The sequence below is a fragment of the Myotis myotis genome, unplaced genomic scaffold, assembly GCF_014108235.1.
Source record: "Myotis myotis isolate mMyoMyo1 unplaced genomic scaffold, mMyoMyo1.p scaffold_m19_p_12, whole genome shotgun sequence".
Classification (NCBI taxonomy): domain Eukaryota; kingdom Metazoa; phylum Chordata; class Mammalia; order Chiroptera; family Vespertilionidae; genus Myotis; species Myotis myotis.
In genome coordinates this window covers 28,367,236-28,394,276 of record NW_023416316.1, presented here as the reverse complement: position 1 = coordinate 28,394,276, position 27,041 = coordinate 28,367,236, and the positions used below count along the sequence as shown (strand labels likewise).

The window sequence follows — 27,041 nt, the reverse complement described above, 5'->3', positions numbered from 1 at the left end:
CGAGAGCTGGGAGCAAAGGTCTCTTTCCCTGCTGCCACCAACATGTGCCTTTGGCTTCTCTGCTACCTTGCCCCCTTGTCCAGTGTTCCAGGCTGGCTTTTCCCAAGAGCCTCTCCCTCACATTTCCAGCCTTCACTGATCTCCCTCTTGTTGGATCATCTGAAACACCTGTTGTTCTGTATCGCTACTGCAGGGTGCTGTTTGTTTTTACTATCTCTGTCGTCCTCTTGACTTTTTACATGCTGTATTCTTCTGAAAAACATTTTCTCCACTTGGACATCCCTGCTTGTTCTTTGATACCCAGCTAAGAAACTTCCACCTCTAGAAGCCTTTCTTGTGCACCTAAGCTGGGTAGGTGCCTCCATGCATTCCTCCAGCACGCTGTGCATACGTATCTCTGTTACTGGCACAGAGCAGGCTTCCAAAGGAACATATGCTGAATGAGTGAGTGAGTGAGTGAGTGAGTGAGTGAGTAAATGATGAGCACTGATCATACTCTGCCCTCCACGGACCCTGAGCAAACTGGGATAGGCACATCATCTCTCTTCGTCTTTGTCCCGCTGCTTAGCTTAGTGCCTGACACATAAATAGATGCGAACCAAAATGTTTAGCAAGTTGAATTGACTGTGCTGCTCTTGGGAACATAAACATTGAGCACGCTAGAACCGGAAGGTCATCACATCCCAGCCCACGCACTTTACTGATAAGGAAACTTAGCCCCAGAGAGGAAAAACATTTTTTTCCAGGGTCATGATTACGAATGGGTCTGATGGCATTCATTCATTTACTTAACAAGTATTTTTGAACACCTCCTATATTATGAACCAGCAGTGCACAAAACGAAGCCCATGCTCATAAAGAACTTACAATCATCCCAAACAAGCGTTTAGGAATCTCGTCTTCCCTTAAAAGTCCCCTTAATGCTTAGAACAGAGCTGAGCACTTAAAATAGGCTTTAAAAAGGGCTTGTTGAACTGTAGTTACAAATAAGATGTGCCCAGTGCTAAGTTACCTGGCTGCTCTCCATGGGGCAGTCCCACTGATAGTGGAATGGGGTTGCCTGAGATACAAGGCTTCCTTAGCTGGGCTAAGAAGCACATGTTGCCCTGAGAGGACTATTTTTGAGATTTGGAAAAGCTCAGTGCCCCCTCTGCAAGGTCCCTGGGCAGAAGCCTCCCTGTGATACTGTCTCTGATACCCCCTGGGAGATTCACTTATTGACTTACTTTCTGTTTCCTTTCTTTCAGAGCGTCATTACGGGCAGAGGATCCAGGAAGAGAGTAAGTGCTGAAACCACCACAATCTCTCAACAAGAAGCAAATAACGCTATATATTTTTTAGAAAATATATATTCAAATGAGCAAAAAAAACATTAACATCACTCTTAAACCTACCACCCTGGGAACCTCTTAGTTAATATATGATATTATATTCTCCCAGATATTTCCATGCATATATAAAATTACATGTTTTTATTTTTAAATAGAATTTCAAACTGTATATGTTATTTTATAATCTTCTTTTTACATGATATATTAGAGTGCCGTTCATTGCCAATACATATACTTTTACTAGTATAGCATCATTTAAAATTACGGCATAGTATTTCATTATATATTCCTTAAGGCCATACCATAATCAGTTCATCCATGTGATGTTCCCCCTTTTCACTATTACAATCAATCCTTCAACAAACATTCATGCATTTAAGTCTTTGGGCATATATTTGGTTATTTATTGAATACACATTTCTATGCATAGAAATCTGACTTAAAGAGTATAAACACTTATTGGGCTTCTGATAAATAGTTCCAAATTGCTCTTTTATGATCGTGATAATTTATGGGTGCTCATATTCCCACAGCCTCACCAACACTGGATATTAGTTTTGTTTGTTTGGTTTTCTTTTCTTTTTTCTTTTTTTCAGTTGGTGTTCATTTTTAGTTTTCACCAGTTTTATAGTTAAAAACTGCATTATCTTATTTTGTACATCTTTAATTGCTTGTGACAGTGAATATTTTTATTATATCGTGGAAAACCTTGGCAAGGTGTTCAACTGTCTATCAGGGAAAGGAAAAACTTCTAGTCCTTGCTTTATTTTTTTATTTTTTGCACCACGGATCTGATGAGGCTTAAAGTTACCAAGTACTGAAAGTATTGCTGTAAGAGTAACCTTAAGGTGGCAAATTGGAAGGTAAAATAGGAATTAAAGTTGAAGTAGCTTAAAGAACAGGTGGGGCCCTAACCAGTTTGGCTCAGTAGATAGAGCGTCAGCCTGCGGACTCAAGGGTCCCGGGTTCGATTCCAGTCAAGGGCATGTACCTTGGTTGCGGGCACATCCCCAGTGGGGAGTGTGCAGGAGGCAGCTGATGGATGTTTCTCTCTCATCGATGTTTCTAACTCTCTATCCCTCTCCCTTCCTCTCTGTAAAAAATCAATAAAATATATTAAAAGAAAAAAAATAGCTGGGTTTCCTTTCACACTGCATAGAGCCCTGTCTTTGGCAGCTGATCCCGGCCATCAACTTCTGGGCTGTGTGGGAGACAGTAGGGAGGAGCCAGTTCTTCTGGTCCACCTCTGGGGCCAAGGGCCCACCACAGTGTTCCCGCTAAGCCCTGACTCCTCGGGCTGAGGTGGCCATGACCTTTAAGGCAATGAGAACTCTGGCCTGAGCATTTGCTTTGTGCTCTTTCGTGGTCTGTTGTATATTTTGTATTCTCTGTATCAGGGCAGAGCTTTGCTCCCGGGGTTTCTGAGTGAGGGGCTTCCTGCAGCATGCTCGCTTTTCCAAGCAGATCGGGCATTCCTGATCCTCATGAGGCTTTTGTCCAGGATGAAGATTCAGGAACTGATGTGGGAGAAGGGGCAGATGACTGGGCCCAGTCCAAAGCCACGATCAGACCCCCTGACCAGCTGGATTTGACTGATGCGGTGAGTTAGTAGCATCCTACTCCTGTTCCTTCCACCTCCCCAGAGTGCGTTCTTCCATAATACTGATTATGAGCCTGCACAGAACCTGGGTGTGAGATGTCTGCTGGCACCTGGCCGGGGGGCGGGAGAGGGGGTCGTCCTCCCAAGCCTCAGAGAGGGGTGGGGGCCCTCCATGTATGACCCTCTTGGTGTTTTTCTTTAGGAGCTAAAGGAGGAGATTACCCGAATCCTGACAGCCAACAACCCACATGCACCCCACAACATCGTCAGGTTCAGCTTTAAAGTAAGTCATCCCTTCCGGGCCAGGCACCTCTAGGTGCCCCTCAGTTGGCAGTGACTTGCTGCATTGCAGAAGCCTCTCAGCTATCAGAGAGATTGGCTTTAAACCGGAGCTCTGAGATTTTATGTGGAGTTTTCCAGAGAAGTTTGCAATTTCTTTCTGAATCTCCCTTGCAGCCTCACTAACTGCATTGTCTTCAGCGCCTTGTAGAGCCCCTCTTTTCAAGGAGCCTGAAGTCAATCATTTGGTTAGAAAAATATGTTTCTAACGTGTACAATGCATTTTCCACCAAATCAACGAGTGGGTCTTTGGAAATTGAGTCGTCCTCCAGCCGGACACCTGGGTGGAGTACAAGCTCCCCTCTGGACAAGGAGCTGGCCTTCCCCCCCCCACCCCCCCGCATTCCTGCTCGGGAGAAAGCCCCAGTAGGCTGTGTTCTCAGTGTCTCCTCACATCTCATCCAGGCAGGCTGCTGACTCCATCAGGGCCTTCCCTCGGTGCATGTGGTATGGGCACATTCTCACTTAGCAGACACTTATGTGGCACATCTTTAAGGGGGACAACACTGTTTTCAGCCATAGCAAAGTCAGCTCCTGTGAGTACTGTCCGAAGAAAACTTGCAAGCACAATCTGAGCTAAGGTGGAAGTGTGTGTATGTTTTTTATTATCTTAAGATCCATTTGTTCCATACTTACTGTGTGCTAGTGACAGGTCCTATATTAGACCTTTTACATATATCTCAAGTAATCCTCAGGTTTCTTTAATATAAGAACTTTTTGTCATTGTTAATCCTCACCAGAGAATGGAAGGGAGGAAGGAAAGGAGGGGAGAGAGAGAGAGAGAGAGAGAGAGAGAGAGAGAGAGAGAGAGAGAGAGAGAAACATTGATGTGAAAGATACATCAATTGATTTCTTGATTTCTTCCTATATGCGCTCTCCTATATGGACTGGTAATGGAACCTGCAACCCAGGTACATGCCCTTGACCGAGAATTGAACCTGAGACCCTTTGGTGTGCAGGCCAACGCTCTAACCACTGTGAAACACCGGCCAGGGCAGGAACTATTTTTTATCTTTATTTTATGGAAACTGAGGTTAATCTAGGTAAAACAAATTACAAAAGTCATATGAGCAGAATTCAAAGCAAGATTTGAACTAATTTGTCTGACTCTAAAGCAACATTACACTCCTTCTTTAAATATAATTATTTTGAATATATAATAGAAACCCATGGTATGAATTTCAAAAGATTCAAAAGTACAATGAAAACTAAACTTTCCCCAAATCCTGTCCCTTTCCCTAGAAACCGCTACTATTAGTAGTTTCTTTCTCTAAAAAAAATCCCAGTTTTATTGAGATATAATTCATATACATACAATCACCCATTTAAAGTGTACAATTCAATGAATTTTAGGATATTCTCAAATTGTGCAACCAATTTTGGTGTGTAGCAGAATTTTAGTAATTAGTTTATGTGTGCCATAGGTGAAAAAGGTTGAAAATCGCTGATCTAGAGGAATGAGACTAAAGGCTCTATGAAAGCAGGGGTTACATCTGTTTTTACTAAGTTTTTTATCCCTGGAACCTAGAAACTACTGGTACATTGTATCTATCCAAAAATTATTTGTTGAAAAAGGAATGAACCAGGTTGCCTGAGCTTTAAGCTTAGCTCTGCTTCTGATTTGCTGTGTGACCTGAACAAGTGCCCAACCCCAACTTTTTCTATAATTTTTGTGGTCCTCTTTTATGGAAAAGGAGAATTAGGGATTTGGCATCTCAGAGGACCTTTCCAGCCCAGGCAGCCATTAAATACAGTGGAAAGAAGGCCAGGCCAGGTGTGTTTGATGGCTGAGTGACCTGAGGTGTGTGGTGAAGCAGGTGAGCCAGATCTCTTGGCATAGATGTAGGAGCCAGTGATAGGTAAGTCCAGAAGTGCTCAAAGTTGGAAAGAGAGGTAGTTAAAAATATATCTTTAATGAGAACTAAAAAAAAAAATAAATAAGCAAACCTTATTCCATTTTCCTCCTCTTTTTTAAACTGGAATGCAGTGAAAACTTCAGGCCAACTGAGGATTTGGTGAGTTACATTTCTGTTAACAGACAAACTGTTTTAGGCCTTAGAGAATGAAGGCAGACTACTTTCTGACTCCAGCCCTTTTGAGGACCCTGGTCTGACTCAGCCCCATCTCTTCTTAGGAAGGCACTTATAAGCTTATTGGTTTTGTGAACCAACTAGCAGTTCATTACAGCCACATCGGGAACCTGATCCCCAAAGACTCAGATGAAGGACGGCGGCAGCACTACCAGGATGAGTTAGTAACAGGTAGGCCTCTGGGCAGCCTGAGGCTGCAGCCTGGTCCCCTTTCTCTGGTTACTCTAGGGAGTACATTGCTACATCAGAAATCTTCAGAGTGTCTACTTACGTAAAATCCAACAGCTGGCTGCCCTGGATAGGTCTGGAAGCTAACCCATGAGGCTCAGGCCGAGAAGAACCCTGGGGCAGGTGGGGTCTGAAAGGCAGGAACCCAGAAGGCCTGCCCTGCCAGGGGATGGGGAAGTGGGCCTGAACTTTGAGCTCATTAGCACTATCCTACCAAGGTTCTCAGGAGTCTGCCAGGTTGGTGTTTTCAGACACAGAAAACCTTGAGGAAGAAGAAGAGATCAAGGAAGGAGACGCTGAAGTTGAGAGTCAAATAGATATACCTGCAGCCGAGGTACACTATGGTATTGCTCTCCAACCTACCTACCCCATCCCGCTCCAGCCGTAGATGGAGGCTTCAGGGCTGACTTATTGCGGGTGGGGGCTGAAAGTGAGAAGTCAGAGGCTGCATGTACCCGTGCCTCTGGCATCATCACCCTGTCCCACTACCTTCCTATTCCAGGATATGACTTCTCCCCACTCCCAATTCCCTGCCACCTTTTTCTCATGGCCAAGTCCTGATCCTGTGGGTCTCTCCCTCCCCCCACCCCCACCAGGCATCTGAAAAAGTGATTGAAGAAGAATTGATGACTCCTAAGCAGCCCAAGGAGAGTAAGCTCACCAACCAGTTCAACTTCAGTGAGAGAGCCTCACAGACCGTCAACAACCCTCTCCGGGTACGGCCCCCACCCCGGCCCCTTTATCTCACAACTCTGCACTGTGCCTGGCCCCAGCCTCAACTTCAGCCTGGCAGGGTGACGGGGTAGGCACCATGGTTACTCTCTCCAAGAAGAGCTGGGAGCATGTGTTTAGGTGTCTGTAAGTCATCCAGGCAGGAGTTCAGAGGGAGTAACAAGGAGACTGAAGCCCTCCACTAAGATAGTGAAACTTGAATTGGCCTTGAAGAGATCAGAATCTGGGGAAGAGACAGGAGGCCAGAATGTGCCAGGAGGTGAGGCTAGGTGCCAGTTTGACCAAAGGTGACAGACAGTCTTTGTGATAGACTAGCTGAAAGGGGCTAGACAAGTTCCCTGGCTCAGAAGCATGGAGGACCCTGAGCACCAGGCTGAAAGAGCCTCTCAGGATTTCAGGCGAGAGACTCACATGTGCAAGGCTGTGTTCTACAGAAATGACTCTGTGAGTGGAGGGCAGAGGTCTACAGGGTGGGTTTTGGCAGCTCTTAATCGCCCTCTGTAGTCCCTATGCTGACATTTGGAAATCAAGGTGGTACACAATGGGAGGGAGTATATTTTCCGGTGGAGCCAGAGACCCCAGTGTTAAGGAGAAGCCTTCTCAGGGTGAGGGTTATTAATTAGCCCAATGGCATGCCAGAGGCAGACCTCTTTGTTCTGGTCTGGAGCTGCCATGGGCCTGATTTCTTGCAGGTCTGTCCATACCCACTTGGAGTTCTTATTGGTTGAAACTGGCACAATCAGGCTTCACTACCCCTGCTTTCTAGTGTAGGCTTCTGAAGGAGGCTTGGGTGGGAAATGTAGGCTTTCACTGCACCATCTGGTACTCTTTACTTCCCCTATCCTGTGTCCCACCCTGCCCTCAGCCCCAGCAGAAATGCTTCGCCCACGGACACTTGGGTCTCATTTAAATAAGTGAGAAGGAGCTAGGTGCTTCTTGTAGGTTTCCTGTTGTCATTGTTCTCTAGGACCGAGAATGCCAGATGGAACCTCCTCCCAGGGCAAACTTTTCAGCCACAGCCAATCAGGTGAGACCCTGAACCAGTCTAAAAATCATCACCTTCCCCTATCTCCACCCCCCCCCCGCCCCCCACCCTGTTGCCCATGCATACTTGTCTGGCTTGGCAACAAAGGAGCCTGGTGTGGTCAGAGATTCCTGACAGTCTGCCCTCCTCATCCATCCACCTCCCTGCTCCTTTTTCAGTCTCTGAACACCATGTACATGAGACACTAGGCTCCCACCCAGCAATCTCTAGATCAGACAGTAGATCCCTACCCAGTGAGTCTGGATCAGTCACATGCCCCCCAGGACAAGGCTGACCAAGGGGGAAAGAGACATGGCTTCCGGAAAGTTCCTTTAAGACCAGGGGAAAATATGTGTTCCCATGGGCTCTGTAACCCATGGCACCCCATGGCTGACTGAGCATTAACAGTCTAACCTGCCCTTCCAACAAACTTCAGTGTTCCTGCTGACCCTCCCCCGCACCTCCCCCAAGTCCTACTGGATAGGCATGCTGATGTGGGCAGGACATGGTGCCGAGAGACCTGAGTTCGGGCCCCAACTTTGCTCTCATACTGTAACATCCTGACCAAACCATGCCATCCTCAATGCCTGCTTCTTTCTTGTCAAATGAGGACCACAAGCAGGCTGACAGGGTTGTTGGAGGGCTCAGACTGAGATATCACTGAAGTACATTGCAGGGCAGAGCACTGGCCCACAGGTGAATTATTAAATGTAAGGTGTGCCTATCTGGCCTCCAGGTGGCAGTGATGGCCCAACTCTGGAGAGCGCAGTGTGATCTAGGCCCTTTGCCCAGCCTCAGGCCCTTGCTGCTTCCTCTGCTACTATCCTTGGGCTTCTCTTCCTATCAGATACAGTTAGCAGGGGTTCCCTAACTTTTTATATTTTTTATGCTGAGAAGGTATGGTCAGTGCTGTGGACAACCAGCCTGAGCCAATAAGTTTATCCCATCTCCATGGGGGAATTTTAAAAAAATTTTCCTAGTTCATAGTTGTATAAATCAACAAGAAAAATGTGAGCTAGCCTGATATTTGCCCATTTGTTTTGCCTGGTGGGGATTGTAGGCTGGAACAATACTGATCTCCAGCTGACTACCAAGTCCCTGGGCTGCAAGATGGAAAGCCTCGCCCAGAGATGTCCTGAGAACTCCTTCATTCCTGTCCTAGGCTGGACGGGGAGACAGATGTTGAATATATAATCACAGTGGGCCAAGCACAGGGACCCACCACGTGGAGGCATGTGACAGGGGTTGGTGTAATCAACTTCTCAGACCTAAAGGCTGAAGAGGACCTGACTGGCTGAAGTTTTTGCCCTGCATTGATCTTTCTCATTTTGCCCTTGCCTAGTGGGAGATCTATGATGCCTACATGGAGGAACTTGAGAAGCAGGAAAAGACCAAAGAGAAGGAGAAGACAAAGACACCAGTGGCTAAAAAAATGGGGGCGATGGCCATGAGGAAGATGACATCTCTGGAGTCCCAGGTTTCGTGAGGGTTACCATGGCTCTGTTAGAGAATGATTGAGTTGGACCTTGGCCCCTCGGTAGACATAAGCCTGGCTATCTGGGAGGACTTCACAGACAGGCAAAGAGGTGGGACTAATGTTGAAGTATGAATAGTTCTTTCTTTGTGAGAAGATGTGAGGAGAGCTACAACTGCCTCTGGCATTCCACACCTCCCCCAAATTTTATATAGATCTGGAGGCTAGGGGAGATTCAGTATTGTCGGGCTGAGGGACAACAGAAGATAGGAATGCTATTGAAAACCTGAGGTACACCCTGGAAGAGCTGGGGAATTTTCCCAGGGTAAGGTGGGATGTGAGAATAGGGGATCTTCTCCATGGTCAGGGGCTCATGGGGTTTGGGACAGTGATTTGCTCTTTGACTTTTGGTCCTTGGGTATATTTGCACTCAATTATTAGGTGAGTCTTCAGGACAAGATGCCAGTCAGAGGTCCTGAAAGTACCAGCAAATCCAGGCCAATAGGTGTGGCCACTCTGGGATGGATTTACCATGAAGAGCCATGTAGGAGTTGTTACAGAGGTCATGGTTAGGGGGCTCACTGTGGATGTAGCCAGCATAGGTTTAGCCATCATCCTGGGAGTTACAGTAAGAGGTCACTGCAAGGAATTTCACCACTACAGGGACCAGCATGGAAATCAGGATGAGTTTGGCCTTCAATAAGGTGAGAACAAGGTTCACAGGAAACTAGGATCTGGTTGATCTCCTTTCAGCACCCTGGAGAGCTCCCAGAAAACACTGAGAAAAAGTGGCTCTGCTCCACCCCAGAATAGAAAAGCCAGATTGGTTAACGGAAGTTCTGCTTCCTTTGTCTGATGTATGCCCACTTCCACCTCAAGTCTCTGATCCTGATAAAAAACCACATTTTAGGAGAAGTTTGAGGATTCCTTGCCTTGGCTCAATATAAACTGGCCCAATTCCGTTTCATTCAACCATAGACCAAGTGCTTGGTGATCATGACCATGCTGGCTGGATACTGGAGGTGAAAGATGAAGTCCCTGTCCTTCAGGTTTCCCTGTCCAGACCCTTGACTTCCCCTGCACCATTCCCTTGGAGGTTAGGGGCTTCAGAGGGCCTGTCGGCCTGGGTCGGAGTTTACTTGAAGATCCATCAGGGGTTTGGCTATGGGCGCTGTGCTGGGACCATGGTTACAGAAACCTTAACTGGAAGGTAGTCAGTTTGCAGAGGAACTGGCTCTCTGTGTGGGGCTGAGAGTATGGGCCCTGGATTCCACAGACTTGAGTGTATATCCTGGCTTTACCACTTATTAGCTGGTTGTTTTTTTAATTCATGGAGTGGGATGGGAATATAGGTCTGAGTGGCTCCAGAACCCATTCTCTTAATAACCACTTCCTGATACTGCCACTCCTGGGAAATCTCTTCCTCGAGAGGGGGCTGACCCTCCTGGGCCACTCTGGAGGGCTGCCCCCTCCGCTGGCTCACTCCTGCCACTTGCCCTAAACTCTTGGGTTTTTTCTTGCCAGCCCCAAAGTCTTTGATCCTCTAATAACCTGCTAGGTGGTTCACCTTGTGGATTTATGGAATTCCACAGAATGATGATCTTGTCCTTTGGTTCAGAATGAGTAATTTTTTTCTGACATGAAACTTCCTGCTTTCCTGGTGTGGGCAGTGGACAAGGCCCTGGGTTGGGAGTCAGTTCTGCCTGATACTCCCTATGTACAAGCATGTCTCTCTTCCCTTTCTTGACCTCTGTGTCTTCCTCAACTCTGACTAAATCTCTGAGGCCTTTAATGGGAGTCTTTGTCGTTGCCTGAGCTGGTGAAATCTCTCTCCCACCAAAGAAGTCCCCCACCTGCCCTTGTCCACTATCTGCTTCAGTACCCTTCTTGGGCTTTCTTCAAGGCCATGTCTTGTGCTCAAATATATTCCTTCCCCAGAATGAGCTCAGAATGAAAGAGCACAGAGCAGGCTCCGCCCGGGAGCCAGGTGTGGCAGTGTAGACTCCTTGTGCTACTTGTGAGCTAGGCAATTCCAGAAGGGTGTGATGGGGTGAGCTGGGCCTTACGGCATGAAGAGATACCTTTACAGAGCCAACTGGGGTAAGTGGTGTCAGAAAGGCATTGCTGACCCAACTGCTAGTCTGGGCCATGGCTCAGGGCATGACCTTTCGTGTGCTGGCTTATGAGAGAACCTGTCGCCTCTGCCTCTCCACAGAGTGATGATATCACCAAAGTGATGCAAGCTGCTAAAATCGTAGAGCGGATGGTCAACCAGAACACATATGATGATGTTGCCCAGGGTAAGATTTGAAGTTCTGGCAACTACTGTTATAGCCTGCATTAAAAATCCCTCATACAAGGTCAGTATTTGAGTGTCTTATGGTAGGTCCCATCATTGCAAGAGGAGAACAAATAATCCCTCTTTTCTCTGGATATGACTAGGAAGACAAGACTTACACAGGTCAATCATGAAAATGGCATAAGAAAAAAAAATGTGTGTAGTTATGAGATCTGACAATGGTGCAGCAAAAAATACCTGCACATTAGTGAATCAATCTCATCTTCCAAGAATTCCTGGGAGGCAGGCAGGGCCAAGATTATTAACCCTACTTCATACACGAGGGACTTTAAGCCAAGGCCACCTGACTAGTGAATGGCAGAGAGGTCCCAAAAGTAGGTCTTGAAATTCCTAATTCTGTGCTCTGTTCTCTACTCTGTCCGGCTTGGGGACAATATAAATGCTAGGATGCAGACAGAAACTTCTCTGGGGATCCTCGAGAATGGAGGAAGGGAAGTAAGGGATGAATGGCAGCAGTCAAGGCAGGCTTCTGGGAGGGCTGAGCTAGATGCCCAGGGATCAGCAGAGTTTGAGTAGCAGATCAGCAGAAAGGTGGAGGTTCTAGGCAGGGGACAGCACGAACAGTGACTTGGTAGTGAAAATGAATTGCAATGGACTCTGGGGACAATGGGCAGCAGGCTCAGTGACCCAAACAGGGGCTTTGTTGGAAAGTGATGAGAGTTCAGGCTGGAGATGTGGTTGGAGCCAGTTAATGGAGGGCCTTGAATGTCACACAGGAAACCTGAGCTTTAAAGTTCAAAGATATTATCCAGGCAGGGATGCAGCCCGGTGAGAGCAGGGCTGGGGGAGAAAGTGATTGGGCAGGATAGAGAGGCAGAGGTTAAGGTGAGGTTCAGGTGTGGGGTGGAGTGGGCCTTGCCACACCTTGCCCAGACTGCATCAAGGGGATGGAGAAAACGGAGCAGTTATAATAATAAAAAGCAAGCACCAGCATTCCCTGGGAATGGCTTATGTGCCACACATGATGCTGTGCTATTTACATGTATTATTTTATTTAATCCTGACGGTCAGACTCTCAGGTTAATACCATTATATTACCTCCGTGTTATAAATGAGAAATTCAGGCTGTATTACTGGCACTTGTTCAAAACCACAGCTAGTGTGAAGTATGAGTCGTGCAGTCAGGCCTTAAACACTGGCCCCTTGGATCCATAGCCTAAGCACTTCAGCACGAGACTACAGAGCCACTGAGCTGGAAGAGACATTTCAAATAAACATTCAATAGGTCTATGCTGGTGATTAATTAGTGATGAGGTGAAGAAAGAGATTGATTCAGAAATGCCTAAATCCTGGGGGCCTGGGAAATTCTCGTGTCTTTGACAGAGCCAGGAAAACGGAGTCCTTCCCAGGGCATGCACAGCACATTCCCAAGTGGCTTGTATTTCCCTAAGAGGTTGTGCATTTATTTGGAGCAGCTGCGTCCCCAGAGTTGGCAGCTTCTTGCTGCTGGCTGGTCTCCTTTGCTGACAGCCTAGGGCTCCTCTTGGTGACTTGATGCTCATTGCTCACCCATGGGACATAGAAACCAGGGCTGCCAAGACCAGAAGCCTAAACAAGCCCCCTTGTTATCATTCAGGCCGGAAAATGACCTTGAGTGCTTTTCAAAGCTGTCAAAGTACACAGCAGCTCTGAATGAGTTTGTCACTCACACAGCTTGGCTTCCTGAAACCCAGTCTCTGCAACTAGCCCACCAAAGGGCAGCAAACATGACTGATATCCATGGAGAAATTGGTCTTGGTGAACCTTTTCATTTATGAGAACACAGTAACATCACAATGCAGTGAACTTTGATTTTTTTAATTGCATACTCTTTTCCCTCTGGGAAAGTGTAATCATGAAGGAGAAGTGAAAACAAAGAAGTGTTACCAATTAGCCTCTCTGAAAGGAGGCATTTTCAAAGATAGTCTAAGCTCAGAGATCTCTGATGTGATAAGGCTCATGCTTCTGGCCACTCCAATCTTTTTTTTGTTCTAAGACATTTTTTGAGGTTTGAATGTAGTCCCACAGTCTCAAGGTGTGGACATTGTGAAAGAGGTTGGTGTCATGCCTGGGCCATGAGCTGAGTGAAAGGATTCATTTTCTCATAGGTCACCCTTGGTTGGAGAGAAGAATGAGTATCAATCGCTCCTGTTGATTTATTTCATTGCATTCTTTGAACAGACCTTGGTTGTTTGCTCTGTGGCTGGCCCTGTGTGAGGCACTGTGGGTCCAGAGTTGATTATCGCGTGCTTCCTGCTCTCTAGAAGCTGTCTGCTGGGGAGGCAGGCAAAGGATAACAGAGGCAGCACAGTGTGACAGACGTTTCAGTAGAGAAGCACAGGGCTAGAACGGAGGCAGAAATGAACCTTCTCAACAAGAACATGAAGGCCTCACAGCAGAGGAGCAGTTTGATCTGGGTCTGGAGTGAGTAGGAATTTGCCAGGAAGACAGAGGTGTAGGACATTCTAGACACGATTTGATATGTAGAGGATATGTGAATAGCAGGCCAGAAATGACATGGAAGTAGTGGCTGGAGCCTTGGTTTGACTAGGAGTCCCTGTGCCAGGGGAGCCATGGAGGAGTTCTCAGTGGGCTGAGGGAGGTGTATGGTGAAGTGATTCATTCGTTCTCACCCTGGTAGCTCTGCAGAACGCGGGCTGGAGGAGGAGTTACTGGAGGCGGGGAGACCAGGTAGGAAAACGGTGTGATGATCCAGGTGATGGCTATTGGGGCCTGAATGTGGACAGTGGCTAAGGGTTTGGAGAGAAGTGAATGGATTAAAAGATAATCAGAAAGAAAATGTGAGCGATTAAAGAGGTCAGTCAAGGGTTACCCAGGCTTCTGGTTTAGACAAGTAGAAGGATGGATGGGACTTCTGCATCAGTTAGAGGAAATGCAAGGCAGGATAAGTTAGGGCAGGAGATGAAATTCAGTGCAGAGAGCCCCTGAGGGATCGGGCAGTTTCACTACAGTGGGCCTTGGCCGTGGCTATTAAGATGGGCAAACCTGGGATTTTACCTGTGTAGACCTGGCCACTTTATTCTAATTTACCTCCAACAACAGGGTATTTTTCTAAGCATTTTACATATATTAACTCTGTTAATTCTCAGGCGAGTCCTTTGAGATAGGTACTATTACCATTCCCAGTCAAAACAGAGGTTAATTGCTTGTCCAAGGAGGTACAGATAGAAGGTGGTGGGCCTGGATTTGCCATAAAGTGGCAGTCCCAGGGCTGACAACTTGTGTATGTTTAAGATTTTAAGTACTATGAGGATGCTGCTGATGAATACCGGGACCAGGAGGGTACGCTGCTGCCTCTCTGGAAGTTCCAAACTGACAAAGCCAAGCGCCTGGCCGTCACCGCCCTCTCCTGGTAAGTGTAGGCATTGCAGCAAACCTAGAGCCCCTGAGTGCCTCCTGCTGCCAGGCCCTAAACAGGTCACGGCTGTCTTAGCCATCTTGAGGGTGACATGCAGCATTATGAGAAAAAATGGGATTGGGATTCTTATGGATTGTAGGATAAGCCCAGGTCTCTAAGCTCAACAGTAGATGTCTGCAGTGTAGATAGGTACCGGTGTTCATGGGAAATCTTGTGTCCATGTGAGAGTCATGTCCATTTCCTGGGTCAATGGGTTCATATTTCTTTTGCAGGAATCCAAAGTACAAGGATCTGTTTGCAGTGGGACACGGCTCCTGTAAGTAATCTGGCTATTTATTTATTTGCTCACTTAACCAGCAAACACTAAGTGCCTAATCAGTGCAGAGTTCTTTGCCAAGTGTGAGAGATGCAGAGATGATTAGGATACAGTCACTGCCCTTGGGCTCATAGTCAGTTGTCTCAAGGCCGACAGTCCACACCAGCACTTTGTGCTGCCGGGTGAAGAATTATGCCAAATGAGCCTTGAAGGAGTTGTTATGGTGAAGAAAGAAGGGGAGATCACTTTTGGCAGAGGGACCAGCATGTGCAAAGGTCTGGAGGCACAAGAGATATGGCAGGAAATGAAGCTGTTGAGGGGGCCAGGGTCAGCTTGGGGGAAAGGGTTTGGTAAGCCATTCCCAGAGGCTTGGCTCTTGTCCTGAGGACAGGCTTCTGACCTTCTCCCAAGGGGAAGCCCCTGAAGGAATCGGAGAAGGGCAGGGACACGACCGGTGTAGGCGGAATTGCAGGTGTGACACTGGACTTGGGAGACCAGTTAAGAGACTGGTACAGGATCTGAACCATGACCACGGGGTGGGGATGGAGAAGCGGGCTTGAGAAGCATACTGGACCGAACCTGGGGAAGGATGGGATGGACAGGAAGGCTAGGATAGGGGAGCTGGGGGAGCCGAGTGTTCCTGACCGGACCCTGGAGCAGGCAGGGGTGGGGCAATGTTTAGGAGATGACTGTGTTCCAAGGTGCTCCTGCCCCTCCCTCCCCCCTCCCCCCTCGGCAGGAGACTGCACTGTGTGGTAATTGTTTGGTAATTTGCTCCTGGGTTGCTGCGGAAGCCCCTACCTCCTTGCTGGACTGGACGTTCCCCCTTCCCAACAGGAGAGGGCCCCACACTTCGTGTTAGCGGCAGCTTCCCAGGCTCACAGCTTGTCCTCTAGCTGGGAGGATCAGCTTCTGTGAACAGGAAAACCTTTCCATTCTCCAAGCTGCTGTTGGCTGGCAGGCGTACAAGTTCCTGGTCTCTGCCCCTCAGACCGCCTGTCTGCCCATTCTTTGACCAGGGTGGGGAGTTGGGGGGTGAGGGGGGCAGGGCAAGGAGGAGCTGGTGTTTGTCATTCCTCTCGGGGAGGAGCTCTTGGAGCAGCTCCCAGTCTCGTGGTTGGAGCTGCCTTTGAGGATGCCCTAAATGCCCGCTTTGTGTCCCTGCTCCTGCGGGTGGGCTGCTGCCAAGCTGGAAGCACCCTCCCCCTCTGGCAGGGAACTAGCACATTCCTCCCTCTCTGCTGCAGCTACTGGGCCTGGAACAGGGCTGGGGGGCTGGGCAGGCCCTCCCAGGAGTGGGTGTGGACGTGAATGGGTATGAGGCTGCTTTCAGCCCAGGCTCTCTGCCCAGGCCTGAGGTGGGGGGGTGGGGGGCTCCCCAGCAGGTGGGAGGAGAAGCTGCTTGGGCTCTAGCCCCATCCTCCTCCCACCCAGGGCCAGAAGCAGGGTCGGCTGCTCAGAGTCCTGTGGAGAGGGTCCATGGAGGCAGCCTCTGAAGGAGAAGCGTAACCCAGCCCCCAGGAATGGATGACCTAAAGTCCGACAGGCCCAGCAGCCTCCGTTGGACAGGCACTCACCAGGGAGGGCCTCTCTGTCCTTTGTTGGTCCTTTCAGCCACATCCACAGGCCCGGGAGGTGCCACTCAGCTGCGGGAGGATCACTTTCCAGTGGACTGACCTGGAACCAGAAGCCTCTCTGAGCCTTGGTTTTCTCACTGGTGACAGGGAGAGCCTGACACCTGCCGGCCCTCCCACCCAGGGCTACTGTGAGGCACACTTGTAAAAGGGGGGCAGATGTGCCCTGTAAGCTGTGGGACCACCCACAGGCACAGGACCATCATCGTTGATTTGTCTCTTGGTCTTTCCCTCAGTGTTTCTTTAGGACCCTCAGGAGAAAGAAGGCCGTGGGGGCAGAGGGGGACCAGACGGCCCCTGCCTCTCGTTTAGAGAGCAGGGCCTGGTGGCAGCCTGGCGTCTGCTGTTGGTGCTGCTGGCACCGTTGTTGACCAGCTGTCAGACAGGCATCTCTTCTCCAGAGCCCGCATATCTTAGGACCACTCTGCAGAGGCCTGAGCAGAGCCACGCTGGGCTGGCATCAGGAGGCCCCGCATTCACTCCTCAGGTTGCCTCTGGGAGTCCCATGCTCTTGAGGGCCCAGGTGCTTCCCTGGAAGAAAGAGGGCAAAGCTGAGGCAGGCCAAAGGCACCCCAGTTCCTGGACAGGGTCATTGTGAGGAGCAACTGGCTCCCCAGCATCCACCACACTGACTTTGGAGGCTCCCCGATGCCGGCCTTCTGCCATCAGACTTTGCCTCATGTGAACAGACACTGGAGTGAACATTAGGGTGTGTCAATTGCTTTGACCCTGAGGAGCTCAGTCCAGGCCTCCTTTTGCCTGGAATTCCTAGACGTTTATTCTCTGACCCAGCCAGATAAGACTTTGGCAGGGGTAGCCATGTACCCAAGAAAGGACGGAGGCCAAGCCCCTATTTGGGGGACAGGGCAGGTTGCCTGGAGCCAGGCCAGGAGTAAGCTGGTGGGGAAAGGGGTTGCCTGCAGCAGCACAGAAGCATCCGCACCTGCCTCCGCTCTGGCGCTGCTGGGTGCCAGGTGAAGGTCATGCCAGGCTGCGTACAGGGCAGAGACTGGGTGCCTCCTAGGGCCAGGCTCCATGTTCCAAGCAGAGGGGAGAAAGAGGCATCAGCAAGTGAAAGCAGATGGAGGAACACTGGAGGGCAAAGGAAGCTAGTCCAGGAAGAGGGGCAAAGCTGGGTTGCAATTATGTCAGCCTGCTGCACTGATGGGGTCCTTTCCAGCTCATTAGCCAGTTCATGGCACGGGAATGGGGACTCCTTATGGTCTGTCAGGCAGGGACGATGGAACAGATCTTAGGAACTCTGCGTGGTCCTGACTTCCCAGCTGTCCCTTAGCCCAGCCTCCCTCTGGGGGCCGCACCATCAAAAGGAGCTAAAGCCAGGCCCTGAGTCCCAGCACTAAACCCATTCCCACTCAGTCACATCGCACCCGGCTTGTCCCTGTGCCTGCCCAGGCCAAAGATACACTTGTAGGGATTTAAATCTTGCCCGATCATTTATTTGTCAGCTTCACTAATTAAGCAATGTTAATTTCATTTACTGAAAATGGAAATTCATCCACCTCATTTCTCCCTGTTCATCCTCCACACACAAAATCCATCATTCCTCGGCTGCAGGCTGCGTAAAATTTACAGGACTAATTATGCTGTCAGGTCTCTTTGTAAATACAGTCCATAAAGGCCACTATGCTTGCTGGGTTGTAGTGCAAGGGCATTGCTGTTGTTAGTTTAATTACTGGTTAGTTATTTAGGTTCTCAAATGTTTGCCTCATTTTCCCTAAATCAAATTAAATGTCCCGCTTGATGTATTCTGTCTCCAAGGCTTTGCTCTTACTTCCCACACTGTTTAAATATGAATTCTAATTGGATGAGAGTGCTTGGAGAAGCCCAGCTGCCTGGGAGGCTGAGCTCAGCCTGGCACCGTGGCCTCTGGGCCATGCTGGGGGTTTGGAACCCTCTAGCACCGATGCCTTTTCTTGGGGGCAGCCTTGGGGTGGTACCCTGCCTTTGGGGGCTACGAAATCCAAGGGGCATTTCTGTTCCTGAAGTCCAAGGTGGCAGGGCTGGGGTGTAGGAAACCGAGGGAGGATTTCATTACTGTCATCGGAAGTGCTGAGGATCATTGCATCCACTTTCCTGACTTCTGGAGGGACAGCTTCCAAGCCACCCCAGGAAAAGGTGCCATCTACGCAGGCGTCTTCTTCTGATTCTTAAAAGTGGGGTTTGGGTCAGCCTTCCCCAAATGCCTACAAAATTAGTGTCCTATTGCTGCTATAACAAATGACCACAAACCTAATGGCTTAAAACAACACGGACTTATTATCTTACAATTCTGGAGGTCAGAGGTCTAAAATGGATTTCACTGAACAAGAATCAGGGATTGGCAGGGCTTCATTATTGAAGGCTCTAGGGGAACATCCGTTTCCTTGCCTTTTCCTGCTTCTCGAGGCTGCCCACATTCCATGGCTTGTGGCTCCCTTCCAGCTAGCAATTGCATCATTCTGACATTTGCTTCTGTTGTTACATCTCCTTCTCTGACTCTCCTGCCTCCCTCTTTCCCTTATAAGAGCCCCTGTGATTACGCTGGGTCCACCCAGATAACCCAGGGTAATCTCCCATCTCAAGGTCTTTAACTTAATCACGTCTGTAAAACCTCTTACTGCACAAAGTAACTTATTTATGGGTTCTGGGGATTAGGACATGGATATCTTTGGGGGACATTATGCAGCCTACCACAGCCCCCCTCCATGGGCCCCTTGTATGACTTTAAAGGGAGTCATTAAACAACCGCTGCTTTAGAGTCATCCCTGAACTGGACTCATTTGGGATGCCACGTAAGAGAGGAGAGGGGGCTTGCTGTCCGAGGCTGGCTCAGTATCCTTGTCTTTACAACTTGTCATCTACTTCCCTGTGCTCACTGACCTGGCTTTAGCCTGGTGCTCCAACATGCCCTCTGCCTGTCCAGCTCTCCCTGAATCCTGAGCAGGAGCCCAGGCTTCTCCTGACAGCCAGAACTCTCTAGAGCGACCCCCCAACAATGTAGAACGGTAACTTGCTGGGCAAAGATAGAGCTGGGGGGGCTGAGGCTCCCACTGGTGATTGCCAGTTCCGGAAGTCATCCATCCCTGCTCCTCACTGGGCCCGAGCAGAGGGAACTGAGGGCAGTGAGAGGTCTACGGTGGAATGAAGCTATCCCTCCCCTGAGGCTATGGCTTTCTGAGAACTGCCAGATGAGGCGCTAGAAGGTGGTTGGCTCTCCTCTCCCAAACCTTGTGGATCATTGACGACCAAGTCAGAGAGGCCTCAGAGATTATCCAGCAGAGCAGGGTTAGCAGGAGGCAGCCCTGCCCCTGGAGAGAGCAAGCCTGCTCGGCCCTGTCAGGCCATGTTTACTCCGTCCTTTGGGGGAGGGCCCTCTTCTCAACCAAAGGCTGCCTTAGCACAGGGCACCCAAGATGGAGGGTGGCTCTAGCCTCCCCCCTGCCCAGCTCTGGCTCCTCTGAGCTTGGGAAGGGTCCTGGGCTGGTGGCAGGAGAGCTGGACTTGAGGGCTTGGGACTGGATTCTGTTCAGCGACGGCACTGTCAGGATGGGCACCAAGTGTGCAGAGAATGAAAGAAAGAATGGGAAGCTCTCCCTTGACATGGGGCCACCAGGGAGGAGGAGCTCTGCAGAGGGGTCCATGGTTGACCACCAAAAGCTGTGCCCAGGCCAGAAGGATGGCACAGTGGCCTGTGGGAGCCAAATTGGCTGGTCTGGGACTTCTGATTCTGGGGGCATGCCCAGAGCTAGGACTCAGGCTGCAACTGGGGATTTGAGGGCCAGGAGGGATGGGGAAATGCCCAGAGGTGGCTAGTTTGAGACTTCTATAGGCAATTCCATGTCAGTCCAAACTGAACCCCTGTCCTTGGCTGAGGGGCATCATGCAGGCACCTAAGGACAGCAGCCTGCCCCTTGCCTAAGGCATCTGAACCCTCTCTGAAGATACTGCTCCTTCCCAAACCCACACACATTCTTCACGTAGTAATTTTTTGAGCTGCATCCTTTCCTGTACCCCAAAGGGACAATAAAGAGAATGACGGTCAGTCACTCAGATAAACCTGGTCACCTTTACTGGTCGTTAGATCCTCCCAGGAACCCTTAGAAAGGGTAGACCAAGTCTTATGATGCCATTTCACAGACAGAGAAGATGGAGCCAGAGAGGAAGCCCACTCTCTGGAGAGGCAGAGCAGGGCAAGGCTTGTCCATCTGGTGGAAGGGGCACAGGGGCTTCCTGGCAGGGCAGCTGGATGCTCCAACCACAGAGGCCCATCTTCCCCGGGACAGATGACTTCATGAAGCAGAGCCGGGGCATGCTGCTGCTCTACAGCATGAAGAACCCCAGCTTCCCGGAGTACGCCTTCAGCAGTGACAGCGGCATCATGTGTCTCGACATGCACATGGACCACCCCTACCTGGTGGTGGTGGGCCACTATGACGGCAACGTGGCCATTTACAACCTCAAGAAGCCCCACTCCCAGCCCATCTTCCGCAGCTCGGCCAAGTCTGGCAAGCACACGGACCCCGTGTGGCAGGTCAGCCTCAGACCAGGAGGGGAGACATGGGTACGGATGAGTAGTGTGTGGGCCTGGGAGCCACTGAAGAAGGGACTTTGGGGAGGAGGGGGCCACAGACAAGGGGGTGGGGATAACAGAGGCCAAGGGTGTGAGAAGGGGCAGAGAAGGGCAGAAGTGAGAGTCACAAGGTAAGAGGGTCTGCAGTAAGAGCCCATGGACGAAAGGGTCATGGGCTCCCGGTCATGGGTGCAGGTTCCTGGTCATGGGTGCGATTCCCGGTCATGGTTGCAGGTTCCTGGTAGGGGCAAGTGTGGGAGGCAACCAATCGATATGTCTGTCTCACCTGATGTTTATCAATCTCACTCTCTTCCCTCCCTTTCACTCTCTAGAAATCAATGGAAAAAATATCCTCGGGTGAGGATTTAAAGAGAAAAGGGCCCATCTGTCTGCTAAGGTTCTCTTAGGTATGGGGATTAGTGACCAGAGCCTGTGGCTAGAAGCCTCCAGGGCCTGACAGGCCTCTGCTGGGTCAAGGGCTCCAGTTCCCTGTCTGTGGGGTTCTTCCACTCCCCACAAGGCTCTCCCCTGCCATCTGGGCTAGATTTGGGGGAACTCCCAGACAGGGGTGGGTGCTGCCCATTCCCACCCTCTGAGTGGGACCATAAGGCCTAGTAGGCAAGGTCTGACCCTGAGTCTTCTCTGTAGCTCCCCACTTCTCCAGACAGACATAGAATGGAACTGTTACCCAGACATGGGGTCTAGATTTCACCCTGTCTCCCATCTTATTACTCTGGGAGTGGATTTCATTTCATGGTTTCGCTCTCATGGCTCTGGCTTTATAGGCCCTTCCTACTGTTTTCCAAAGGTCCCCTTCCTTCTGAGGCTGTGTACCCTGACCTCATGGGCAGGTCTGGGAGAATCTAGGGATAGATTTTTGCCTCAAGTTGCCCAAGGCCTCTGGGCTCATCAGACAGTGCTGGGACTCTGTCTTCTCATGTTCTTCTGCCCCCTGCCCTGACACAGTCTGCAGTCAGGCTCTGCGCCCCTACCTCTTCTGGCCCTGAGCTCCCTGAGTCATGTGGACACCTACCTGCTCCAGGTACTGGCTCTCAGCTCTCAGGCCTGAGTGGAGGGAGGACTGTCCAGGCACGGGACATGGTGCTCTTTCAGCTTCATCCTTCACCCAGAGCAGGGGCAGAGGGAGGGAAACAATTGTCTCCATCCAGAGATGTCTGCAGGGTTTTTATGCTCTCAGATAGTCCAGGGCTAAGCATGGAGCATCTCTGGTTGGCCTGACCGCCCTCTTCAAGCCCAGGAGAAGGCCAGGGGCCAAGGCCAACCACCCTGCTCCCACTCTGCTATGTTCTCTAAATCAAATAGCAGGTTGGGGAAAGAAATGGGGCATGCAGAAGCCACATTCTCCCTCTCACTGGGCAGATGCCAGGGAGACTGGAACCCATCTGGAGAGGGTGGCCTTCAGCTCTCCCACCATCCTGTCAGGAAAACAGGGCTGCTGCCTTTGCAAAACTGAAGACTCAGAGTTCTTGGCTGGAATCATGGCTTGGGACATGGGAGGGGCCTGCCTGTCTCTCACTAGTTTACTCACTTCCTGCTTCCTTCTTTTCCTCATTTCCCACCCCCCCTCTTCCTCATTCATCCATTTGGTAACTCCTCTCTGCTTGCTCCTCTGGGAGCTGGGGATGCTTAAGGGCTTGTTCTCTGGAGTTCCTAGTGGGCAGATAACCACAGCCACAGGCTGAGCAGGACAGGGTGTATGCTGTGGGTACAGAGGGCTCATGGGGGCCCTGAGGAGGGACACTCAAATTGTCCGGGATGGGGAGCAGGGCAGAGAGAGCCAGGGAGGTCTTTCTAGAGGAAGCAACACCAGAGCTGAATTGTGAGGGATGAGAAAGTAGTAGTGAGATGAAGAAGGATACAAAGGGGTCACAGGTGCAATGACACAGGGCATCAAGCAGAGTGGCCTGCCGGACAGCACATCATTTGACACACATGCAAGAGAGAGGGACGGGGAGCAGGACCTGGGACAAGCACAGATACCCATTCACGAGTGTGCTTCTCTAGCAGGTCAGAAGCTTGGAATTTGTAGGTTGGTGGTTGCAAATGAAGTGTTTGTATGGAAGCCCAACATGTTAAAAAGATGGGAGTGGAGCTGCTGGTAGGATCAGGGTCCTACTTGTTTGAGGGCTCCTTGTTATCACTACCTGTCCCCTGAGGTGCTTTCCCCAGACTCCTGAGATTTCCCCAGCATAGTTTGAAAGTCACTGCCCAGCCATCAGAGGGTTTTGGGCAGAGGAGTAATGCAGTTATGTTTGTGTCTGGGAGCTTTCCTCTGGCTGTAGCATGAGAAATCCTGAAGCCTGAGCTAGGACAAAGGCAATGCAGAGAGAAGTGAGAAGATAGAGTCCAGAGCTGTTGAAGCAGTAAAAGCAATAGAAGGAAACAACTGATTTCATATGAGAAAGGGAAGAATTGGTGATGCTGCCTGGAGCTCTGATTTGTGGTGCCCAGGACTTGGTTTGGGGATCCCAGTGGGGCATCTGTAGAAGTGGGAAATGCAGAAGAGGAACAGGTTTGGCCAGAGGTTAATACAAGGTGCCAGAGGAGGGGTCCTACAGCCAGTTGGCCATATAGCCTGGAGCTTGAAGGAGAGCCAGGCTGGTGAGTGAAATAGAAGAGACATCAAAGCTTAGGTCTTTCTCAAAGGGACTGTGTCTCAGGGATACTAAGGAGGTTATTTTGGATCTCAAATGCCAGGCTGGGGCAGATGGACTTTGTTCTGTTGGCAGCAGGGAGCCATGGAAGGTTTTAGAGCCAGGAAGAAAACTGTCCATTCACAGAGGACTGGGTTCCTGTCTCATGACACAGACTACATCCCCAGGGAGCCCGCCTGAGTAGCCCACCCCTGCTCATGCCCCACTGTGAGGCCTCGACTAGCCACACTTTGCTCAGGGTGTGTGTGTGTGTGATCTGTACAACACCGGGGAAGTTGGTAAGAAGGATAAATGAGCACAAATTGGGGTCAAGCAGGCCTGCCCTAATCAGATAAGGCAGAAGAGAAAGAAGCTGGTAAGCAGCCTCCATCTCCTCCCTACCACCTGCTTGCTGGGCATTCATTCATTCTCTCTCTTTCTGTTTTAAATATATTTTTGTTGATTTCAGAGAGGAAGGGAGAGGGAGAGAGAGATAGAAACATCAATGATGAGAGAGAATCATTGATTGGCTGCCTCCAGCACTCCCTCCCCCCCACCCCCCCGTCCCACCCCTGGATCGAGCCCGAAATACAGGCATGTTCCCTGACCGGGAATAGAACTGTGACCTCCTGGTTCATAGGTCGATGCTCAACCACTGAGCCACGCTGGCTGGACTCATCCACTCCCTTAACCCCACTTACTACCTGTACCCCCCCCCACACACACACACACTTTATTCCTACCCTCCCACCTCTACCCCAGGAGTATGTGTGTGACTTGCACACACTTACACACATACACACTCACTGGCAAATGCACACACCACCCCTCATTGGGCATCAGGCTGCTAAGTGGGGTGTGAAATACAATTTCCATGCATGCTGGCGGCTGCTCATTAAACACTTCCTTTTGCAGCTCCCTAGCGCCTATTACAGCCTGGCCTTTGACACCCCCATCCCCTCCCCTCTTTAAAGGGACTACCTTTACACAGAGGGGAAGTGGTCTCAGTGTCAGGGCTATCTCTGACTTGTGTCTCACAGGCTCTGCGGTGTTCTAGCCCCCCCCCCCCCCAACCCCGCCCAGTGAAAGCGCAAAAGAGGGCTGCCCTTCTGCAGCTCCGATCAGGCAGGCCTGGGTAGTGGCTGTGGAGGCGCAGTCCCTTCCTTCTCCCCTGTCAGTGCCCCTCCGCAGTCATGGTGACAGCTGTGGTTACAAGCATGGCACTGGGTTCCTGCCCTCCCTCACTGGGCCTCTGCTTGAGACAAGGGAAGGGACCATGGTCCCCGCATGGGAGGTCTGGAGGGAGCAGGAGGATGGAAAGCTCCAGGCACCCGGCCCCTCCCCAGCCCTCTGGGACATGGCTTAGCCCAGCCTCCACATCTGGCAACAGAAACTTGAGCCTCAAGCGTGTCATCTTCATAAGACAACAGCTCTGTCTCCAAAACACTTTCCCATATGTTTGCTGCTGGCCCTGAGAAGATGGGTGGGGCAGGATTATTAACCCCAATTTGCAGATGGAGAAATGCAGCTCAAATTGAGCTCTGAGAGAAAGATTCCGGGAGCAGGAGCGAGTGGTGAAGTGAAGGCGAGAAGAGGGGAAAGACTGCCTAGAGAAAGGCTGAGCCTGGAAGAGGAGATCGGGGAGGGGGCACACAGGGAAAGCCAGCTGCAGAACATTTGCACCCCAATTCCTAGGATGATAATGATAATGAGGACATCAGCTAACATTTGTCGAACACTTAATATATGCCATGTTCTGACCTAAGGGCTTCACATTTATTATCTCACGTTTCCTCACAACAAACCTGTGCGGTTACGGTTCCTGTTTCGTAAATGAAGAAACTGGTGGTGGGCCCTGTCCTTTCCGGCCCTGTCTGCGGGAGGAGGTTGAACCAACCCAGGGAGGAGCCCGGCACCTCCACCGACAAGCCAGTGCCCCCACTTGGCACTGTTGCCCCAGGATAGTCAGGGCAAGAGGGATAAGAGAGGCAGGGATGGGTAGGAGGGAGGGTGGGCCAATTGTGGGGCGCTGGGCCAATCATGGGGCGCTGGGAAATGGGCTTCCAGAACTTGCTTCTGAAGCTCAGACAGGTTCTTGAGGGAGCCCTGCTCAGCTCACAGGCCTAACACAACACTCACTCGGAGTCCCAGGGCTCACAGTCTGGATGTTTCAGGTCAAGTGGCAGAAGGACGACATGGACAACAACCTTAACTTCTTCTCTGTGTCATCTGATGGCAGGATCGTGTCTTGGACGCTCGTGAAGGTGCCTGTTTCCCAGAGGGGTAACGCGGGGGTGGATGGGAAGTGGGGGTGGGGGAGCTGATTGAAAAAGGGATACCCCCCAACCCTGCTGATCCATTCCTGTCCATGTGCCCTCCCCATCCGCTCTGTGACTGCAGAGTGAGCTGGTTCACACAGATGTCATCAAGCTGAAGGTGGAGGGCAGCACCCTGGAAGGTCCAGAGGGGCTACAGCTATACACAGTGGGTAGGAGCCTCAGCTCACTCACATCCAGGCCTGGCCACAGCACTCAGGCCCATGCCGGTCAGTGATGGGGGCCCTCCCCAGTACTGAGTACTCCCTCCTCCACTTGTGCTGGAGGTAGGACTGGAGGTAATGGGAAAGCCTGGCCTGGGCTGTTTGCAGACCGTCCCTGTTCACGCAGGTCCCATCCCTGCTTGCAGCCCCTGTTCCTGTTTATGCAGATCAGGTGCTGTTATGCAGATCCAACCCTGTTTATGCAGATCAGGCCCCTGTTTTCCCAGATTCTGTCTCTGTTTACTCAATCCCCACCCTGTTTATGCAGACTACATCCCTGTTTGCACAGACAACGTCCTTGTTTGCAGACCCTGTCCCTGTTTACCCTGACCCTGACCCTGTTAAACTCAATCCCTGCCTTGTTTACCCAGGCCCCATTCCTGTCTGCAGAAACCCTGGCCGTTTGCAGAGTCCCAACTGCCTGGGACCAGCAGCAGGCCAGAGGGCCGGTTTCTGTTTGCCGTGCTGGCCACAGCCTCACAGGGGCTGGTTCAGGCTGTCCTGGGAGCCTGCTGTGGGAGGGAGGTGCTGGGAGCCTCCTGCCCAGGCCCCGGCTAAAGTCGCTCCTCTTCTCCCAAGGCTGTGGCACCGCTTTTGACTTCCACAGAGAGATCGACTACATGTTCCTAGTGGGCACAGAGGAGGGAAAAATCTACAAGGTGAGGCATTCTGGCCCCTGTGCCAGCTCCTTACAGGGTGGCTTAAACCTGAATACTCCAGGAGCTTAGCATTCTCAACAGACCCTGTTCTGACAGATCTTAGTGCTCATCAGTTCTAGAGGCTTCTTGGGGGA

The 27,041-nt window shown here is 50.5% G+C and overlaps 1 protein-coding gene across 1 annotated transcript in view; it reads left to right on the top strand.

The window, feature by feature from the left end:
* The first annotated feature begins 2,775 nt into the window (after positions 1 to 2,775).
* DNAI1 (dynein axonemal intermediate chain 1) overlaps positions 2,776 to 27,041 on the top strand; it is a 31,342-nt gene continuing 7,076 nt past the window's right edge. The window contains exons 1-14 of the mRNA XM_036331490.1: positions 2,776 to 2,931; positions 3,134 to 3,214; positions 5,405 to 5,531; positions 5,807 to 5,922; positions 6,185 to 6,304; positions 7,288 to 7,347; positions 8,687 to 8,821; positions 11,034 to 11,118; positions 14,412 to 14,529; positions 14,808 to 14,851; positions 20,769 to 21,016; positions 25,884 to 25,973; positions 26,110 to 26,197; positions 26,828 to 26,907. Of these exons, the coding sequence (XP_036187383.1) occupies positions 2,776 to 2,931; positions 3,134 to 3,214; positions 5,405 to 5,531; positions 5,807 to 5,922; positions 6,185 to 6,304; positions 7,288 to 7,347; positions 8,687 to 8,821; positions 11,034 to 11,118; positions 14,412 to 14,529; positions 14,808 to 14,851; positions 20,769 to 21,016; positions 25,884 to 25,973; positions 26,110 to 26,197; positions 26,828 to 26,907 (1,548 nt within the window). The remainder of the gene's footprint in view (positions 2,932 to 3,133; positions 3,215 to 5,404; positions 5,532 to 5,806; positions 5,923 to 6,184; positions 6,305 to 7,287; positions 7,348 to 8,686; positions 8,822 to 11,033; positions 11,119 to 14,411; positions 14,530 to 14,807; positions 14,852 to 20,768; positions 21,017 to 25,883; positions 25,974 to 26,109; positions 26,198 to 26,827; positions 26,908 to 27,041) is intronic.